This window comes from Takifugu flavidus, chromosome 15, assembly GCF_003711565.1.
Source record: "Takifugu flavidus isolate HTHZ2018 chromosome 15, ASM371156v2, whole genome shotgun sequence".
NCBI lineage: Eukaryota > Metazoa > Chordata > Actinopteri > Tetraodontiformes > Tetraodontidae > Takifugu > Takifugu flavidus.
This window is the reverse complement of record NC_079534.1, coordinates 7,299,621-7,322,491: the sequence shown is the minus strand read 5'-3', so window position 1 is coordinate 7,322,491 and position 22,871 is coordinate 7,299,621. Positions and strand designations below refer to the sequence as shown.

General features: G+C 41.2%; 1 protein-coding gene across 2 annotated transcripts in view; it reads left to right on the top strand.

The window, feature by feature from the left end:
• The first annotated feature begins 1,385 nt into the window (after positions 1–1,385).
• Positions 1,386–22,871, top strand: part of astn1 (astrotactin 1) — a 260,250-nt gene continuing 238,764 nt past the window's right edge. For both annotated transcript variants that reach the window (XM_057056562.1, XM_057056561.1), the window contains exon 1: positions 1,386–1,860. In XM_057056562.1, coding sequence (XP_056912542.1) covers positions 1,551–1,860 — 310 coding nt within the window. In that variant the 5' untranslated portion in view covers positions 1,386–1,550. The remainder of the gene's footprint in view (positions 1,861–22,871) is intronic.

The following is a 22,871-nucleotide window of genomic DNA, read 5'->3' as shown; positions in this document are numbered from 1 at the left end:
AGAGTAAGAGGGGGAAAAAAGGCTCACTCTGCTTTCATCTATTCACTTATTTCTTCTGGACAGGCAAACTGTCAAAGAATCTCATAGCAAGAGGGTCAAACACTTTTAGCAGCAGACTCTTTAAAACAGCATTTGATCTTATTTTAAAACTGATGAATTTTCCCTCCAGCAGCCCATCATCAATAATGAATGAGTGATAGTTGGGCCACAAAGGGAATCCAACCACTTTCTCTGTCCAGCTACTTCTTAAAGCTTAACGTCATTTCAGGGCAGCCAATGTCACTCCACCACCCCCAGCTGGTTGTTCAGCTTCAATCGGAAAAACTGCCCCATTTTAGACTTTTGCTTTCTGTTGAAGATGAGAGGCAACAAAGATGAAAACGAGAAATAGCAGACGACTACAACGCTGTAAAAACATGGTGACAGAGAAACACACAGCTTCTTGGAGGGTCCCTGTCTCTAAAACCAAGTGGCATTCTTCAAATAGCTGAGGCTAAATTCTCATGTTTAGAGTCTGGCCTCTGGCGAACAATGACACAAACCTTAGGGGTGCCCAAATCTAGTCCTCGAGGGCTGCAGGCTGGCCCGTTTCCTGTCCTACAGGGCAGAAAATGCTTCATCGCTGGAGAGTGGGATCCCAAGTGAAAGTGTCGTCTACGGTGTGGCAGAAAATTTGACAAGGTCCCTTGAGGACCAGATTTGGGCACCCGTGCTGATGAAACTGGATATTGAAACATGAAACCTTACTTCTCAGGCTGTAAAAGATCTGATCTGATCTGAGACCAAATGTTGCTGAGTTGGATCAAATGGCAGGGAAGGAAGCTGGGAAGATCTCATACACCCAAGCGAATCGAGAGGCTCTGCTTAAAGCAGAGGGTCTTCAAGATCCAGCTCTTTACCCACATTCCAAGGCTGGTGGTGGTGGGGACATGGATTATATTGATGCGGAAATTGATTAATTTCTGTGTCAAATTATTCAAATTCTTGCCTTTGCGTTATTTTGGAGATTATTTTAAATTAAAATTACATCTTGACAATCTTGGTTGGTGGAGGGCAGTGAATTGGACTTAAAAAGGTCCTTCCAAACTGATCGAGTGGGATGGTCTAACTAACTAACTAACTAACTAACTAACTAACTAACTAACTGACTGACTGGTGATTAAAGAAGTAACTAAAATTCTGAAGAAGCATGTGGACTTTGCACTGGCACGCTGATGCTTTTAGTGATGGAACCCAAAAGGCATTCTGTTTGCTGCGTCTGCTAATCTATGACAAGCCATTAAAGATCCATTTAGACAGTTTATCGATCTCTTGCACTGCCGGAAACACGCAGCAGTGACACGGTCACTGCTCTGCGCCGCATCTCCAAACACGCAGAGAGAGCAGGAACAAGAGGCGCTTGATTCCTTCACAGGCAGAGCCCGCGGAGCAGCACACACTCCCCGCCTCTCAGCTACTGCTGGTTTCTCCGTCTTGCCGGACTGAAGAGATCGAACCAGCGCGACTCAGAGAGAAACAGCTGGGAGGGGAGAGGAAACGGAGCACCGGAGATGGCGAGCATCAACATGGGCCCGAGCATACAGCTGCTGCCTCTGGCTCTGATTTGGTTATTTGTGGCGTTTCTGACGCCGAACGTCGGCGGACTGAACGGCGACGAGGACCCGGGCGAAGACAGCGAGTGTAAGATGAAGAGCGTCACCGTCTCCGCGCTGCCGTTTCTGAGGGAGAACGACCTGAGCATCATGCACAGCCCGTCGGCCTCCGAACCAAAGCTGCTTTTCTCCGTCAGAAACGATTTTCCCGGCGACGTGGTGGTGGTGGACGACCTGGAAAACACCGAGCTGCCCTTTTTCATCCTGGGTGAGTTTCCGGAAACAGACTGCGGCTCATTAGCATCCTATTTAGTTGAAGCTTTTATTATTACCACACCGAGGCTGCTTCAGTTAGCTCAGGCCCGGCTAATTTCATATTTACACTCATGAAAGGAAATACCCTGAAACTGCACAAACACTAAATGAAGGGAACGCTTCAAATGCTTTTCTGTGTCAGTCAAGGAAACTTAAATAGTTTAGTAATTGGCATTGATAAGTCATGGAGCGTGGGGGACGTTTTAGACCAATAACAGGCCACACAGCATTTTAATAACACCATTTCTCAAGTCTTGCATGTGTTCATTCAGAGCTGTTTCTAATGGAGATTAACACACGTGCTTCTGTTGGCCTGCTGGTTAACTGGCCACTTTACTCCAGCGCTCCCAGTGAACTCTGTCTGTTCAAACATGCCATTGTTTATGAGTTATGAAGCTCTTCCAACATTAGACTTAACGGATTCCATGCTGGCTGGACCATACTGTTGTGTCTCTGGAAAACTTCAGGCTCTGCGTTAAAGTCAGTGTTGCTGTCCGTGGTGCTGAATCTTGGCTCTGTTCTGGGTTTTAAAGGTCTCACTGTTGCTCTAGACGTGGACGTAGCTGCAGATTCAGTTCAGGCTCCACCTTAAAATAAGCCTCTCTTTCTTTGAGTAACTCCACCAACTCTTTCCCTTGGGATCAGAACATCGGACCTTTATGAAAATACGGTTTGTTCTACTCTAAAACCCTATTTTACTTTATAATGTTCCTAAAACCTACAGAGGGTTGCTCTGAGCTCATCAAATATCATCTGAAGTGAGACCTCCAGTTTTTATCCTCTCTTAACTTGAATATTGGGTTCACTCCACCTTCTGCAGCCGTGACAGCAGCTTGTCTCTGCAGTGTCAGTATTTTTCCTGAGAACTTCAACGCTAATGTTCTCCAGGTCTTCTGCTCCATTACCTCTGAATGAATGACAGATCTGCTTTTGTTGTCCAACTGGCTCAAAAGTTGCATTATTTTCAGTGGTCCAGCAGATTCCTGCTGTCGCATGAAGATCCAAGAATAGAAGAAACCTAATAGCTTCTGATACCTAATAATCAGTAGTACAATAACCTGTGTGACTATGAGATGATGCACAAACTTATTTTTAAAAATGATAGTAGTTTAAATAAAATAAAGCAGATGCTTTGAAAGTAACATAACTCATATGTTAAATCAGTTAAGCGCAAGCGTTAAGTTTAATTTGTTTCCCTTCTGCAAAACATCTGGAATGCTTGCAGATGTTACACAGGAGTAAATAAGTGCATCACACGTTTTTGTGGCGCACATCTGCAAAGTATCACACAACCACATTTGTCCATGTTTGTTCCCCCTCGTTGTTTAGATGATGTAAAATACAAACGTTAATCACGGTAATCCCGTCCAGAAGCTGAGCCTCTTTAGATCTGCGTGTCAGGCGTCAGAATAGATCAATAAAACTTTTATCAGAGCAGTCTGTTATGCTAGGCAACGCATCGCTGCGTACAGTCAACATAGCTCCTTCTATAGGTTCTTGTTGAGTTTAGAATGTCTGTTTGTTGCAGCACTACACCGTTCAAAATGCCTTCCATGGCTGACAGCAGATGAGTTGATGCAAAGATCACTAGCAACTGTTGTTTATCTTGTTTGTCTCTGTATGTTGTGCTGTGATGAGCTACAGAGGTGTCCAGAAATCCCTGCAGCGGGTATTCTGTTTTTAACACTTATATATGACAGTAAATAGTACCCTCCGTGATACTTGTGGCCCTCTGTGATACATGTATTTCCATAAGACCGTGGTGACTGAACTGTTTGTATAATTTATTTAAAAGCCTAATTTATGTGACAGTTAATTCATTATGGGGTTGAGGGAAATAAATGAGGGGAAAACAGAGAGAACAGCCACTCTGTCAGGGCTGGCACTCCGTATTAATGTCTGAATTTGTATCTGACATTTCCTTACATTACACGTCACTGCAGGGAATAATATTTTAATGAAAACTGGCGGTGGGGGGCTCAACACGGTTCCGGGTTTCCAGTGGGAACCCTGCTGCCCAGACACAAACAGTCAAGCGGCTGCCCTGTTTCCTTCATTATTATAGTTGGATTTTGTCCACTGCTGGCTTTGGTTTGCTGTTTCGAGTCAAAAGTATGATGTCACTTTAACACCCACAACTTCCAAACACTCTATAACAAGATATAGTGAAAACTACATCAAAGGAAGTAAACCTACAGCAATAGGGCTTTTGAGAAAAATCAGGAAACACATTCACACCAGTGGTTGTGTTGTAGGTGAAAACCAGTTTGGCACTGGGCTGTAGTTTGATAGTGATGGTGAGGATGTGCATATGCAGATGTGGAAGGTCTATCCAGCCACATTTCACTAGTTCAACGGTGTTCAATTGTGACCCACCCTAAAGTGTTGAACTTGAACGTGTTGAACTTGACCAGGGATTTGCTTGAAGACTAAACACAGGGTTCCCTTTAACACTTGGGTGACTTTTGGAAATGCCTTTTCGATTCCAAGCTGATAAAATTGCATCGGGGACGTTGCTGCACATGAAAGCACAGATTATTACTCTTCATTCTGAAAATGTTTTCTTGTTACTGCATTCTTTATTGGTTTCCTGTCTAATGTGCAATTCAGACTAATTACAGATAAATGATGAATCCACTCTGCTGTTATAATTTTCATCTGTGTTATGGTAATAATCTGCAAATTTGACGGATGCGGTATTATTTGTTGCCAATATGATTAGCCACAATTACCTGCTTGTCTCTCCGTCACTGTCCTATTGATAGTTTCATTTACAAAATTCCAGCCAGCACGTAAAGCACGCGGTGGCTCTAAATGCTCAGTCTTTGATCTTTAAATGCAGCTTTTGTGACACTGTGTACAGGTGCTGTCCATGTTGAGTCAGTGAACGTAATAAATCCTGGTCGTATCAGCTCACTCGATAAAAAATTCCAATTAGTGGTCAGAGGAACATTCTGCATCCTTATTTACGCCTCAGTGTGTTAATTGACCTGATCATTGCTATCACTGAAATCTCACTGAGGCTCCTTCTAGGTTTGTAGGATTCAGTTATTTGGATTTCATACACATCCTGAATGCAACAGGTGGAGCAGGAGAGCAGCATGGGGTGACCCTGAACAGCAGTCTATTGCAGCAACACGGGGGTTGTTTCCCTGTATTTAGTTTGGATTTTAGCTCAACGCCATGACCAAAGTTTGAATCAAATATAAATGTTCGATTTAACTGAAGAATATAAAATGTGACACTAACCCCATTGTCATGAGCATTTACAGCTAGTTTTGCTCTTTATTTCTCAAATATAAGAAAATAACCAAAACAAACACTAGTTTTTGATTGTTATAACCTAACCCAAATCCTATTCTCATTCATCCAATCAAATCGCCTCTTTATTTTATTTAGCATGTGTTACAATCAAAAGTCTTCCAGAATCCCAGGGCGTGAACCCCAACAAGCAAGAGTGGCAAGGAAAAACTCCCCATTAACAGGAAGAAACCTTGAGCAGGACCAGGAAATATGTGGGGACCCTCGTGCTGATGGCCTGGTGGGGAGAGAGAAGGAGAAGGAGGAGGACAGAGGTTCTGGACCCCGGCAACCTTAACCTGTGGCAGCATAACTAAGATGGTAGCTAAAGTAATTAGATGACGCTGTTCTAAATATGATAATTAGTGTGACTAGAATAATGACTGCAACTACAGAATTACTGCATTATAACCTCTCTCAAAGAGGAAGGTTTTGAGTCTAATCTTAAAAGTAGAGATGGAGTCAGCCTCCCTTACCTGGATTTATAGGCTTCCATATATGATACCCGGAGTTTGATATGGTCCATGACCCACAATCCACCGCGTCTCCTGTAGAGTGGAAACATAAAGATGAAACATGCTATACTGCAAAATCTCGCCCAATTTAATCACAAACCTACACTACTGAAGGCAGCTTCTTAGTCAGTAACAGTGATTTGAAGATGGTAGCTGACTTTAACTGCATATTTGTGCGTGTTTATTAGTCTGGGTCCTTTGCTTGCCATTGATACTCTTTATATCCCCACCTCCCTTTTACAGTTGCTCACATTTTTCTTGCCAAATTGTTTCTCTCTGAAGCTTCTAAGAAGCAATTTGAAAGAGGAAATTGTGTGATTGACAGTAACTATCAGCAGCAGGAGCACAGCCACTCATTAGTGTCAGTAAAACCCCGCTACACTATTAGAAATGGATCCTTTATTGTTGAGCTATAAATTGTGCAGGAGGTGAGATATAAAGAAAAGATAAAAATGCCCTCTGGGAAAGACTGTAGCTTTATTTGCTCTGGTAGCTATTTTCACGTCTGCAGATGTTTATTTTGGATTGGAATGAAACATAAAGGTTTTGTGGTTATTGCAATGAATAGTAAATGCAAGTTATTGTTCCGCGATAACAAGGCTGCAGCATGTACTGTGAAATATCATTAACTAATGCAGATGAATGGTTTTATTGATTAGTTTTGAATAACTAAATTGTGTAAAAGTGAGAAGCTCACTACAGATGTTGGACATACATGTCCCTGCAGCTCTAAAATAATCATATTAATGTGATTTAATGCAATTTTATTGTGGTCAGGTGGAATGCGGTTAAAACATTGATGAAGAAATTCCTGAAGCTTTTATCCCAAGTAGGTAGGAATGGGAAAAGTCTGTCCAAACTATTTAATGACTGATGCATCTGTTGTCTTTAAAACCCATTGATCCTGAGAGTTTTACGGATCACACTGCACCTAAAAGCCACCTGAAAAACCTTTGCCGACCCCAGTTACATATATTATTAAACTTGCTTTTGACAGTGAAATTCTCCATTGTGTCATTGAGGTGAGTTTCCTCTTACCTACATTTTAGTCAGACTATAGCCATAGTTGAAATGAGACTGCCTTGGCATCCAAGTGCTTCCTGTACCTCTAATAAATATTTAGTTTTTGTGTGAAGAGCATGACATTCAGAGCAGGAGCTGATCTATAACGCACTGGAATCCACATTCGTTCATTGGCTATGCTTGGAAGAAGGCACTCACAGCCACTGCACTCTTTATGATAAATGGCCTCATTGGATGTCATGTTTACGCCACCGAGGGCAACCTCTTAGAACTGGAGTGTGAAATTCATGGACAGGAGCTGGAGCAGCAAGTTTTGGGATATTTTGCAGCTGAATCTGAAGCAGTTAGGAGAAAGAGGAGGCCTCTGATTCTAGAATAGTCTGCTGTAGCAGGTTCAAGTTCAGGGTCCCGAAGTTTGATAAACTAAAAAAGCTTTTCATTGTTGACAACTTTGATTGCATTCCATAGACCAGGGATGCCCAAATCCAGACCTCGCTAAACGCAGATGTGCCAGGTTTTCTGTCTTACCAGGCAGAAAATAGATCGTCTAAGGTAGGTGAGATCCCATGTGAAACCAATGTCTACCTGGTCGGACAGAAAAGGAATTACTTTCAGCTCGGAAGGGCAGAAAAGCTGGCTCAACTGCGGCCTTTAAGATCTGGATTTGGGCACCCCACTATATATGCTCCAGTACATTAATGATCGACCAGAGTTTTCTATTTTTTCCTATTTTTTGTTGGATTACAACCCCCCAGACATCCCAACAGCTATTTCCACTCGAAACACATCTTACTGTTTTTTGTTTTTTTTCTGATAATCAGTAGCAGTAATAGATAAGAATCGTATCACTGGTGAAAAGGAGCGCACGCAGGAAGATAAATAAGTCAGGTAGAGCAGGTAGCACACTTAAATACAGATCCATTTTTGTGGTCTCCCACATATCTTGTTGATATAGTTTATTTTTAAAAATGTAACAATTGCCTATGTATATTTTTTATACAACTGTCAGACAGTGGGAGATCAAGGCAGAAGAAAGTGCAATCTGTATGCAGGCTCACAGAGGCCAGTGGGAGCAGATTAGGACAAACAGTCGGACGTTGGCTCGAGAGATTTTTCCTGCTTCTCCTAAGATTAAGGTGTGGTAATTTATGGCACCGCATGAACAGTCTGCCTTTGAGAGTCCTTAAAACAAACAAAATGCAAGATTGAGTAACGTGTGCCCATGAAAACAAAATGTAAACCATATCCACCAGAGGTTCAAAGATGATCTGCTGTTAATGGGAGCAAGCACAGAGGAATGTGGGGAGAAAGTGGAAGAGTCATTTTTTGGGGGGGTTTCTCGCTCTGATGTCCTGATTTCATCAGCCCGGCAGAAGACATACATCTTAATTTGCTACTGTCATCACAGGCTGTCCCCGATCTGTCAGGTTCTCAACCTGCAGGAGAGCTGCTACACACACACACACACACACACAAACACGCACACACACACACACACAGGACACCAGTTCAAAGGCAGCACGGTGTTCTACCATCATCTTTTCAGAGAGAGATGCTACTTTTAGGTTTGATGCGAGTGCCACAAGCCAGGTTTGATTTCTCTGATATATGTGAATGTTCCTGATATATTCCTGAGCCAACCTCATCTGTGATGTCAGGATAAAATTGAGATAATTCAGTCAACGAAACATTGATAACATTGAGACATCTGAGATAATTCAGTCAACAAAAGTTTTGTGTTTTTTTTTTATTTAAATAGTAAGAATTGTGGGTTAATTAGTGGAAACTGCTAGTTATTGCTGCTGATGCGACATTGTCTTTGAGTAAACAGTTGAATATTGTATCCAAGAGCTCTTTGGCCACAGTGTCCTTGTCAATAAAAAATAATCCTGCGGCTCTGCATCACTGTCATCGACCATGTTTAGAACCGGTGTGTCAGCCCTTGGCTTCGATTAACAGACCTTTCTGAGAATTGCCTTTGATCGAAGTATTTAGAGGCCTCTCAGACCATCTTGATTTATCACCCCGGTGAGGAGAAATTCCTGACTGTGTTTGAGCGACTGCTTTCCTTTCAAAGTCTTTTTCCCCCAGTGTTGGACCATTTTTGCCCCAAACTGACAGAGATGAAAAAGGTTAAACATCAATGACCTCTAACTCCATTCAAGACTGACAAAATATAAGTTCAAAGTTCAATCAGGACAAACCAAAATAACTTAAAGAAAAGAACAGTAGTAAAGTCAAATATAATTGCTATATTTACTTCTCTGTAACAAGTGTGCAGCACATTCTGCATCGCCGACATGTTTGTATCCAACATATTGTTCTTCAGAAAACGTTATGGACCATCATGCACCTGTTTTGCTTTATTTATTTGTTTTGAGCCTGTCAGTATGTGAGGGCCATTTTTTTTTTTTTTTTAAACCTGAATCAGAGGGTAGTGGTAGCTCAGTCGGTGCGGACTGGGCTGAGAAGTTCCATGGGCCGTTTAAAATTTGACAATCAGCCCGTTATTGGTTGTGAAGTGTACTGTGGGAAATGGGCTTGCAGTGCAGACTAATGGGCCATCTTTGACCCTGACAGTTTTCCAACCATTCATTTTCTGCCACTCCCTTCAAACAATTATTTCTGCTGTCTGAAGAACCACTTCATGAAGCCCACTTCATACTTTAGAACCTGACAGTAATATCATGCAGTTTCTCCACCTGTCAAGAAATTAAACCAAATCAGAAAGGTAATGAGAAAGCTCAAGAAGGGGGAATAACTGCTTTCACTTCCAGTCATCTTAACTGTGTCTTTTGTGTTATTCTTCCCTTTTATATTGAAATTTCCTCATCTGTTTAAATCTCCAGACAGAGGGCGAGCGTGGTAGCAAGAGTTTATAGGTTGTTTTCAGTCTTTCTTTGTGGCCGGGTGGCTGGCAATAGATATTGATAACCTCAGAGCTCTGCTGTTATGGATCTGGATGCAACTGTAATAGCTTTTCCTTTAACTGCTGTAAAAGAAGAAAAAAATAAATGATATACACTTTAAATGAGTTGAGTAGTACCTCTCAGTTCCCTCCTCCCATGAGAAATGCAAACCCAGGCTGAAATCAATGCAGTTTGGATTGTGAAGTCCGTAAGCCCCAGAGCAAAGGCGCAGCTCCGGTATATATTGGACCATTTACCTTCCACTGTGATCATTTGCTGACTATTCCTTCCCCAATTGTATGTTCTTTGTGTCCAATCCCACCCTGTGCTGAGCTCTCCACACACGAGACTGTCAGAAACGGGAGGCAGCGGTAACTAAAACCTTTGAGCTGTCCCATCGAATGGACACGTCTTCAGTGAGCTCATGGAAAGGCAAAGCCAGTGGATTCTCTCTGAGGATTTCAGCCCCTCTTATACTGAGACCCAAAACCCTTCCTGCTCATTCTCTTCTTCTAACAACCTTGCAGCAGTTTTTCCTTGGAACGTTTTCACGAGGTCAGACTTTAAGTGTGATGGAAGCATCTGAGGCGAGACTCACGTCTTTGTCATCTTTGCCTCCAGCTCAGTCATTTCTCACACTTTGACAGCCACTTTTCCTCATCAATCAATATTACTTTTCTGTCTGAGCTCATTCAAAGGTTCTTCTGTCTGAAATGCAGTTTTAAACTCCTAATCTAGTGGATTTTAATCTTCATCACCATCAACATAAAGTAGAACAACAATTTTAAGTTAATCAGTAACTTTGCTGGAGCTATTTCTGTATTTACTTTTTATATTTGTAATTATTTTGGATTTAATTTGCAGAATAATATATATGTGTTTGTGTGTGTCTGTGTATGTGGATATATACTGTTTTATTCAGGCTGTATACACACAGTGGTGATGTATGGATGGATGGATGGATGGATGGATGGATGGATGGATGGATGGACTATTAAAAGATAGTAATAAAGTATATGTGAAAAAAGAGAAAACCTCTCAGATCACTTAGTGGAATTGACATGATATCAATCAGAACAGATTAAATAATAAAACTTTAAGGTTCCAGCAGCTTTTAGGCTAATTCAGTTTGAAATAAATGAAGTCAAAGCTTGGATGGGTTTGAATCGTGACGGTTGCGAATTGTTGATCATCTGAGGGGTGTTGTTCAGGCTTGTAAGGTAGGAACTTTCAGACATCTATGTCTCCCTGCTGCGGCTTCTGACCTTGTTATGTCAGTCTCACAGGCTGAACCAAAGCTGTTAGGATCAGTCAGTCCCAACTCAAACCAGGGCTCAGCTTCTGTCCTGTTGGCAACTCAAAATTAACAGCAAAAGAGGTCAAGGATGAAAATGAAAAACCAAAAACATTCCCCCCGTGACCTTGATGCATCATGTATGGGACAACATATGAGTAAACAAGAGTTTACAATGAGATATCGGACTCATATGACAGAATTGTAGCAGGATCATTGAATTAAAGACTTATACGTAAATAAATACTTCACGTAATGTTTGAGTTTCTTGCACATGGCACAAACAATACTGAAAGTGCCACGGCAGCTGTCTGTGAAAGTGCCACGGCAGCTGTCTGTGTGGATAACCAGAGCCTTCATCGAGACTGACAGATAAAACACATCTTTTGACCTTTATGTCTGATAAAAGAAGACACCAAAAGGTCAAAGTATAAAAGAAAACATGAACTTAAGACTGAGCTAAGACTGGACTCTGTTGAATAAAGCCTTCTTCTATTCTTGTAGCAGCCATTTCCTCATTTGCACAACCACAGAGAGCTTGTTTCACTGCCCTGAGGTACATCAGCATCCCTCATGCAGGTATTGATTTGTCTCCCTCCTAATTGTCAACTCAGTGACAGAGATTATGACAAACATCACATTATCATACATTTTTCATTAATAATATACCACATTATCATTCAAACAAGGTCTGTTGTAATTTAAAAGGTTTTCTGAACATAGCTAATTAAAATGTCCCTGATTGGATGAATAGTAAACTGAATCTATAAATCTTAACAATAATAAACCAAACCCACATATTTCTTTGCTTTTTGTGTAACTTTTGAATGAATGTACACAGATTTTGTCTAAGAATAATAAAATAATATGATATAATGAAAATGGTGTCAAGTGTGACATTCCTATAATTCATTGAGGAGTCCTGGTCGAGCATGTTAAACGCAGTTGAAGGAGCTGAAACTTTAAAGCTGGTCAGGTAATGGGGAATTTATGGCTTACACAATGTCATTTGGAGCCTGCAGCCAGTGTCTGGGCTGAGGCAGACAGCTGTGTGTGGGGTGTGCAGGCCCGATGGGCCATGTTGTTGAAATATTTACATGCCCATCAATTTTCATCTTGTCAGGGATTGCTCCCTGGAGAAGTGTGTCTCCTATAACCTGGGCATGAGGTGAAAATAGAGCCTATTTAATGGTCAATGGACAGTGACATAAACTACAGAGGAGCTGAGATGAATTCCTGTTTATTTAAGTATATACAACTGAATCACTGTTAAATCATCCCAGACAAATAACAACAAAGATTTAGCAGATTAAAGATGGCATTTTTATTCCATTATTAGCCCAAAAATATATATTATAGTTCAAGTAATTAATGTCATTGCATCTGTCTGTCTGTCTGTCTGTCTGTCTGTCTGTCTGTCTGTCTGTCTGTCTGTCGTCAGCACGGTGTAGAGCTGCCAGCCCCTGTTGTTTAAAAATAAAGGTTGAGTCAAGCTTCAGCATGTCTGCCACTCATTGTCACCCAATTGACAGTGAAGAGCCAAAGATACACACATGTGTGTGTCTAAATACTTTATCAGAGATCCAAGCAGAGTAAATTGTCACATGCAAACAGAGCTCAGCAGTTTGCCTCCATGTTAACAGATCCTCTCATGTTTGTTGCAGTGAGATAGAAAAAAGCCACTGGAAGTGTGTGTGTGTGTGTGTGTGTGTGTGTGTGTGTGTGTGTGTGTGTGTGTGTGTGTGTGTGTGTGTGTGTGTGTGTGTGTCTGTTCCCTAAATAGGGTGTGACATTAAGCTGATGATTAAACCTCTCAAGGGTGACAGGTGAAAGAAGCAAGAGACAACTGAGCAGGGAGGCACGACAGCTGACATGAGGAAGAGGGGGAAAGGTGACAGGAAAGGAGGAAAGAGGACTGACGATGAGGAAGAAAGTGGAAAATAGAAGATGGGATCAGGGAGCGAGGGAGGAAAGGCAGATCTGCAAACACCTTAAGAAATAAACAGGGCTTCTTTCCCGTAGTTATTCTGGTTATGGTATGTAAACTGAATTGGGTGGAAATTTATGCACTATGTCATCATAGTACAATCTGTTTAAAAGACACCACTATTTAAATTATGAATACTACAGCGGACAAGTGTGGATGCTCAAATTTACTCACTACTGTTGGTTTTTAATACTTCGTCACTTAGCAACGAATAGTAATTGCACTTTTTTAAAATTATTTTTTGTTTTTCTAATAAAAGATTTGAAATAAATCATCCTGTAGCCAATATAGCCATATACATTTTAGCTGCTATTTGCTGAATTAATCAGTGTGTGTCCTTTAAAAATTGGCCACTTGTCTGACTGACTTATGCCATGTTTGTATTTAAAATAGCTAATCATCTAAATACGTTGACTGTGCTGAATGCTAATGATGCTGCTTTATTTATTTTATATGCAAATATGTGCATATAGAAACCACATGTGACCTTCAAACCTAATAAAAGGAAGCTCATAAAATCGTATGTTGTATGCTGTCTTCCCTGCAGAGATTCGTAAACAGTCTCCTTACACCTGTTAGTCTTTCATATTTAATAATCATCTGGTGCTTCTGTAAAAGCAATAATCAACAACTTGCTAATGACTGATAAAAATGGTGACATTAAAGTCCTTAATTAACTACAAAATAGCAAATAATGTGAGTCCTCTTCAGCTACGGCAGCTACACTAACCATAGAAGCTAACAATAAACATAAAGCTAGTAATGATGTGGCATTTTTATTCCCGTGAACTGCTAATTTTAGGTCTTTTAATAAAAGCTACATGTAGCCAATCACAGCAAAGAGATTCACAGCGTTCATTAATGCTGCTATTCCCTGCATAGCGCTCTAACTAAGATGTATGCACTAACTAGGTCACTTGAGCCAATTCCCCATACATCTAGTGAATAGGGAATAGTTAAGGAGTGTGTGTTTTCACACAGCTCAAGAGACACAGCATCTCAATAACAAGCAAATAAACCAATTTGTCTTCAATTGCTCAGTTTATTTTCTGCATTTAGTTCTTTTGTTTGTTGATTCATTTAGAAAGTCATCTGAAATTAAGACTTGCTGCTTTGGCTAGAACTGTAATCACGTGGGTGGGCTATACACTTACCATTTAAAGTGTTTGAAGGTGAGCAAAAAACAAAAACCCCAACAAACATCACTGTTTCTGCTTTTGATCTCTGAAAGCTGCTGGCACAGCTCAAATTACCTTCCGAGCTTTCTCAGGAGACATCTTGCTGACCGGCCAGCTTTGGCCCAAACAAAAACACTCCCAGTTTGTGCACATGTGCAGAAACAAAATCCATTACTTCTACTACACTGTTCATCACCTGCATCTACAGACTATTTCTGACCATTGCTTACTGAGCTTTGCAGTTAGACTTGTTCTTTTGACATGTGGCGACAACATCATGACAAAAGTTTAAAGATGTCACACTGGGGCAGGTTTAGCATCGATGATGCTCAGGGAGCGAAATCTTTCTCGGCTCACAAACTCCCAGAGGGCTTGGCAGAGCTTGCACGGGTCCCTGAGTTCCTCTTATAAGGAAGTGTGTGTACACCAGCAGACCTGTGATTGGTCTGACTGCTCCTTAAGTCCATCTGCAGGGAAACAAAGTGTTTGCCATGTTGTTACGATAAACGTCAACGTCTCTTCTGCTGTTTAACGCACCGTTGTCTGTTGATGTGGACCGTCCTTGTCAGCCACATACATTTAGGTGATGAACAATCTGTCACATTTGGATCTGCTCTGATTCTGGAAACTCACAGGAAACACAGAGGACCGTGTGGAAAAGTCCCTGTAATTAGTTCAAACCGTGTATCGATGACTGGAATTCACACAAAAACATTATAGTTGGACTAATAAGGAATTTAATTGTTGTTTTTTTTAAACTGCCATCATCAACATGTATTAATATCAGTAAAATGAATGCATACAGTGAACTCTGCTTTAGTGACATCACCCATTTTTTCACATTTAGTTTGAGTTATTCAGAATCTGTTTGTCACCAGCACAGAAGCTAACAATCACCTTTTCCGCTGTTTTTGTCCAGTGTAAACGACCAAAAATGTGCACACCATTTTTTTTTACCTTTTTTTGCATGACAGCGTTGTAGCCTGATGAAGAAACAAGGGAAATAAATGTGTTTTGTTAGCTTCTTTTTTCCCCTATACAGATAGATGATTTGCTCTCTAACTGCATTTTTAACGAATGCATTCCTCGGGGCAAATATGACTCATTTCCCAAGAATGACCCCCCCCCCCCCCCCCCCCCCCCACACACACACACACACACTCTATCTGTCTCTCCCTTACTCCATCTGAAGAGGATTCAAGTTTTACTGTGACACTTTAAGCTTACTTCACATTCGTCTTCATTACTCCTGTTATTTGCCCCACATTTTGAATTCACATTTCTAACATTAAGGCCACATGCACAGCAGCCTCGACAGTTCCACAGCTCCTCTGACATAAAGTCATCTGCCAGAAATAGGAAATAAAAAGGAAATGAGCGAAAAAGGTCCAGAGAACTGATCACACCGTTGTCCTGTTTGATTAGAGGAAGTACAGCAGGAATTATACACGTTGGTTCTAAAGATAAATATGTAGATGAAGTTAGAGTACATACTGTATCTGTTTGAAGTTTACCCAGAAAAATCACCCTGATGGATGAAAAATGACTTGAAGTGTCTGTTCAGTACATCTTAGTAAGCTTTAATCAAATGTCTATTTCTGAGCCCTTGGCCTAGTTGCTGCTTTGCTTTTTGTTTCGCAGCTGATTTCTAATTTTACTCCAGTCCTGTTGGATTACCTTCATCTACTTAATGGCTTCCTGATTGCATGTCGAGTTCTTCTGTTAGCTTTATTAAAATTTAATTTCTGCAGTAATTAAGCAAAGCGGTACTTCTTTTCTTCAGGGGTGCTCGGGCTGCTGAGTTATAGGCGCATTAATTAGACGTGATGGTCTTGTAAATAAAGCAAGCTGTGGTTTAATTGCAATGCTGGCAGAGTGTCCAGAAAGAACGTTGAGGGATTGTGTCACATACAATAGTTTCCCGCGGGGATTCAGAGTAGTGCTCTCCTCTGTTAGATGATTATTTGATCCACCAAAATAATCGCGTCTTTTCTGCCTTCAGCCTTCCTGGAACTGACAATGATTTAAATGCGGGAGTGCACATCTGAGGTAGAAACATTCAGCCAACAGGCTCGGCTAAAAAGACAAAACAAAACAAAAAAAAAAAGTGGCGCCGAGACGAAATGTTCTGCTGTCGGATAAAACCAACAGTATTCGAGCTTCAGTGCTCGAGACGGGTCGTCTGTCTTTTCTTCTCAGGGCCCAGATGGTAACATCTGTTTACACCTGTGGCACGTGTGCAAAAGCAGATTGATAGATTTAACAAAAGCGACAGAGATGGCAGTATATGGCAAAAAAATCACAGGTTGATTAGAGACAAGCCCATAAATCATGGAATGTTGTCATTGTCCAATATGTGTGTGTGTGTAGGTGTGTGTGTGTGCGCAAAAGCTATCTTTCACAAATCAGATAATACATTCTATTGGCTTTTGCTCCTGTTTGATGTGACGTTTATGTGAGGAATTCATGCACGTGAGTCCACAAATTAGAATCAGGAGGCAGACACACAGGGGCTCTCACACTAATCTTTGTGGGACCACATTTTTCATCTGCCTGGCAGCTGATTCAATCAGGACCTCTCCTTCCAGCCCTCTATATTAATTCTGTGGACAGGAAGTCTTAGGAGCTCCTGGTAGATAAACAGGAATGGCCTCCACATTTTTCTGCCCCGGCATTTAAGCAGCCTAATGGCCGTATGCTTTGAGACCGGCAGATGCGCACTTCACCTCTTTCCAACGAAATGCTGTCCATCACCAGCAGACAGCTGGGGCAGATCACCCACATAGAAATACATTCAGAAAAAGTGCTTCCATGGCGTGATGACGTTAACAAAGTCTGAAAACATTCATACCGCATTCTTCTAAACCATTACACAGTATGAGCCAGTTTCAAAAACACTTCCTCCAGCATGACGGAACTGAACAATAGACTTTTCAGTTGCTCCTGACTGCAAGATGAACCTCGAGATTCGTTTAAAATCCCTCTTGCGCTCACGTCCACCGCGGGAAGTGCAGGTTTCGAGCACGTGGGATGCTCGGCTTGACGGAGACATGTGGCATTACTGAAGGAGCGAGGAGGCATTATGGAGGGAATTATAAAGACAGCCTGACAGACAGGCACAGCGTGGCGTTCATCCAAATGAACGTGGAGGCACCCGCCGCACGGCTCATCCCCGCAACATGATCAGAACCTTTGAAGCTTTTTGAAAGCGCGGAGCAGTCCGGGAGAATCTCTTCAGCGGCTCGGAGCACAGGGACGCGGCAAAATGCGCGACGTGATAGCATGTTTTGAACCTTGAAAACCCGCGCTTTGATGAGATCCTGGAGTCACGCCGCCGTCCGCGCTCGGCACCGGAGCAACCGATAGATGTGAATTGTGAAAAATGATAGTAATGACGATAACGATCTCCGCCAGGAGAGGCAGACTCACATCCCATCAAGACAAACACGATTATCAATCCGAGGCCTCTCCACAGCTTTACAAGCTCTTCTTTATCATGTTATGAAGTAATCAATAATCAGTCATTTCAACTTTTCCTTGTTAGTGTGGCAGATTGGGTTACAGACTGTGTAATATGCTGCTCTGGTTGTAATTACACTGTAATTACGCCAAGCGATCAACCTCTACTGAAGTGAGCCCGGTCCTGCTCAAGGTTTCTTCCTGTTAAAGGGGAGTTTTTCCAGCCACTGTTGCTTGTTGGGGGTCAGGCCCTGGGATTCTGTAAAGCGCCTAGAAACAATTTGGATTGTATCAGATGCTAGATAAATAAAGATTGATTGATTGATTGATTGATTGATTGATTGATTGATTGATTGATTGATTGATTGATTGATTGATTGACTTTTCAAATATGAGTAGTGATAAAACTAGATTTTGACTGTAAGTTGAAAGGAAACTTTCTGAAAATGTGTCATCACATATTAGTCTTTAACATGTCTATACATGTGTTTAAGTAATGTCTCTGGTTGGTTTAGGTACCCTGATATAGCAGAATAAGTGGTTGCATGATTTTTTTCATAGAGATTTAACCTTGAGTAGAAATATGCAGGATTATTGAAGGTTTGTCTAATCACTGTGGACAGGGAGCAGGGTAATGAGCTGCTAATGCTACAATAATGGTCTTTTTCTGTGGTTACTGACTCCGCCTCATACAGGATATTAAACATTATCCTGACTTAATGAGCCAGTTCCTTCTTGACCTGTGGTTTATTGTACCCACATTTTGTTAGAACACTTGTCATCTTTTTTCTCCCTCTTTTCCAGCCCTCTTTTGCCAGTTTGAGAAGCAGTTCCACATAAGTGAGAGAATGGCCAAGCATTGTTCTTAAGAAAGTTCTTTAGACATCTTTACAGATGTCTAAAGAGTTCTCCAGGTTAATTCAGCCTCTCGGCGTAGAACTAGTTGGACCAAAGGAGGACAGATGCGTTTATCCCTTGAGTTAGGTGAAAAGACAAATCAGGTTGTCATTGTTACTGCTTTTCTTATTAATGCCATATAATGAAGAGTTGTTTTATATCACTTTGTAGAATCTATGGCAACTTCATAATGTCCTTATAGCAGGACCCTGTGTGTCTTTATATTGGGACATATGCACATATGGCCTCAGGGCACTAAAGTGGAACATTGTGTATTTACTGAGCAGCAGCTTATTGATAATGTCCAGATGCATCGACCACCTCACAATCAGTGTCCCACATATTTACTGACAGGAATGGCTTCTTTTCTCCACATATAAAAGATTTGAAATTGGATGCTGCAACACTTTGTTGTGTTTTACAAAACAAATCACACAAATACAGTAGATAAACAGACTTTGGGCTATAGATCATTTCTAATCTATTTTAACTCTTTTCAAAATACCAATTATTGTCTTTTTTTTCTAACAGGCACTATCATAATTCCCCTCATGCATGTAATGGAAGTTACCTGATAATTCCAGTAAACAAATAGTGGCTGCAGTTGTTTATTGGAGTTATCTACACAGCAAAGTTTTTTGTTGAACTTTGAAACTTCAGACCAAAAGCAATTAAGTGAGTACAGAGATGATGATATTGCCTCAAAGTGCTGCGGGTTTTACTAATCACACTGTGGATTTGTTGTGTCTCTCAGTTATTTGATTGGTTGGTCATTATGGGATATCTTGAACCTGCTGTTTGCTCACTGAATATCTTTTCTACCCTGTTTACCTGTTGGGAAGAAAAGAGATGCTTTTCTATTTATAGACATAAATAAGGGCCTCTATATCAGTTTTCATGTTCTACTGAACTTTTTATGTATATTTCCTGTATTAGAGACTAAATCTTAGTAAAACTTCTGTATGTATTAATGGTATTCTCATATTCCTGGATTTGTTCTCTTTTTCTGCCTTAATCATCAGATCCACTGATGGTTTTCAGCTCCTTATTATTGTTTAAAACAGTCATCTAGAAGCAGATGTAAAAGTGAATCTGTCCTCACACACTTTTTAAGTTACTGTGAACTTTAAAAACGTTTTTAAAAAGTCTGTAAATTGATACATATCCTCTCTAAATGTACCTATGCAGGTAAGATACAAGGCTAAAGCTAATGTATTCCACTCTTACCCCTAAAACCACCTTAACCCTCAACAGTCCTAAGGTACAAGGACCCTCCAAAATGCCCTCAAATCACAAAAATGTCCTCATTTTCTATTAGAATGCAAATTGTACACACACAGCCACCCACCCACACACACACACACACCCTTCTGGTTTCCAATAAATAAGATATGCATTCTGTGGTTTGCCATCCAGCTGTGAATTGGAAGCATTTCCATTTTATTTTGTATCTATTTTCTATTTTCTGTTTGAAATTTATGCCACTTTACGTGTCATTATAGTCGTGAAAGATCATTGTTGAACAGTGTCAGCAGTGGGTGCAGCCACATCTGTCTCAGCACAGATGCTCATAACTGAGATTGAAGAGGCTCACAGCATCTTTCTAAACTGTTTGCACTTGTGTTGCATTTTTAATTATGGCCCTGCTGTTGGCAACTTTCCATTTTTTTCCCCTTTGCATGCCATAAATGACAGAATTGTTAAGATTTTATTTCATACTCACAGTCTTTGGGAAAGGAGGAGGGCAGACAGACAGGGCAAAGTGATAATCCAAATCTAAACCATAATCCCCAGATAGAGAAAAAGACTTCATGGATAATCCAAGCGCGGAGGGTTTGGGAACACTAGGAACAGTCCAGGACATGAAAACACAACCATATAACCATGTACTAAACAATCCTTACAGTCAAGAAGGTGAGAACGAACAGAAGAAGATGCGCAGAGGAAAGAAAAGCTGAACACAGGAACAAAACCATCGGCCAAAAAAACGAGCTGAACCAAAATCAAAATGAATAGAGTTATGAAAGTGACTGATGCTGACAGACCAAACGACAAAGCAGGAACTAAACACAAAGTAAAAACAGAAACCTCAAAGAAATGATTCTAAAAAAAAAAAGGATGCATCACTGCAGAGAGAGCGAGCAGACAGACTCACACTAGCACCTCTGGAGAGTCACAGCCGCTAAACATTTGGCTAATTGCTGAAGCACATTAGCACTTGTTCCTCATGGTCATCACCGATGCACATTAGCATCACTTAAGATTTGCTCTGCTTTACTTCAACGAGTCCAGGGGTATCTGGGTTACACTGATTACTGAGCTTTGCTCCCAATGCTCGGCTCCGGTTCACGTTTGGAATGTAGCGAAATTAAAGAATAAAACACCTCAAGGACAAAGTGTTGAGAGCCGTGAGCGTCTCAACACGCAGCCTTTGAGTAATGTGACTTCATTATGTTTGTAATGTCATCAGTCTCCCGACTGCTAATGTCCACCTGATGTAAGCTAATGTGCTGATTTATTTTCAATGTGGCACTTAAGGAAAATACATTAGATGTGTTAGTATGTTCTGACATTGTGACACACGTCACCGGTGACTTTATTGCTTTATCGTCCTGCGCAGGTTATATGGTGGAGGCAATAGAGGTAGAGAATACAGTAGAGTGGGGTGGGTGGGAGGGACTCGTGTAGGGGCCTCTGAGCTGGGAAAAACTTGGGATTCTATAATTGTAAAATGATAATGGGATTATATTATTATAAAAACAGAACACCATTTTTAAAGCCCCAGGCGGGTGCTTGGGGCTTTAAAAATGGTGTTCTGTTTTTACTCTTCTACTACATTTGCTTTCTTCAGCGGTGATGTTGTGCTGTCTTTACATTTAACCATAAGTATTTATGTTTATACAGCGACGATTGAGCGAAATCATCTACAAATCCACTGATTTCTGAAAGGAATTTTTTTCGTTCCCTGTGTAAATATAGTGTAAAAATATATGGGCATACTACAGTTAGAGATATTTTGGGGGAAAAATAAGGGATCCACAAATTAGACCTAAGTCTCTGTACATCATATAGTTTCATGGACTCAACTACTGGGGAGAGCGCACTTAGCCCCAGAATGCTATGCTGCGGAGACCCAGCACCGAGCAGAGCTGCGGTTTCGCCAACAGTACCAGCCAACAGAAGGGCATGGGATGGTGCTCTGAATGTTGGCAGAGACACGACTATTGGGGTGTCCTAGCCACTAAGCTAAAAGCTAACCTCTACAAAAATCTGCTTCCATCCATCTTCCTGTCCAGCATTCACTCCCTGGAGAACAAAATGGATCTTCTTCAAGATGAAAACATGACAGAGACATACCTCAACTCATCAATCTTGGACGACGCTGTTAGCATCAAGGGACTTACTACATTCTTGTGCCGGCAGTATCGGCACACTTAACAGTAACTCCCGATAGGCTAGGGGCATCAACAACAACTTTACATCAACAACAACTGCTGTAATAATGCAAGGATTGTCCCCAGACATTGCTCAACAGCCATTGCCCACTTGACTCTAAATTCCCGGGGAGGTTGCTTTAGTTTCTATCGCTGCGGCGCGCATGCCCCCCGGCGCTAACACATATTAGTGTTCATTGTTGCTGGGGATAAAAACAGTCCTGCCACACTTCCACCAGCATGTACATTTTCCAAACAAGGGAGAGAACACATTAAATAAGGTCAACTCCAATATTAAGGATGCATTCAGACCAGCGTCACACTGTCACCTTGGCTCTTTAGACTATTTAACTGGTATGCTAATTCCTTTTTTACAAGCGCCTGCTGTTAAGAGAAAAATCTTACATTGAAGCAGGTGATGTTGTGGTCTGAGGGGGTGGAGGCACCACAGGACTACTTAAGTGCACGGATGGGAATAAATGACGTCGGTGTGAGGAAGAACGCCGTTGCCTTGCCAACCAGAAGCCCTCAAAGACTATTGACGTACTAAAAATGAATAAATGAACAGAAGTCTTCAAGTCTGGTAACCAGGAAACATATGAAAGCTAACAAACTTTGTGATTATACTAGCAAAACACCACAAACATCAGGGATAAGGTGGCGAGGTTTATGGGTTGTCACAAACTACATTCACAACAGGGTGCAGACTCATGTTTTAGCAGATATTTTTAATAGTGCACCATATTTTTCTGCACTATATCTCATCATTCTTCATGACTGCCACCGTCAGTGCTTAAAAAACTCCAATTACATCAGTCAGTGATCACCGGCCGTCACGCTCACCCTCGTTACGCTGAAGTGCTTTTAAGGAGCACATCAGCTTCAGACCCCTTCCAGTTTACCCACTGCTCCACCAGCTTTTAGTCTCTTCACCGAAAGTTTTCACATCTGGGGAGGAGGGACACCAA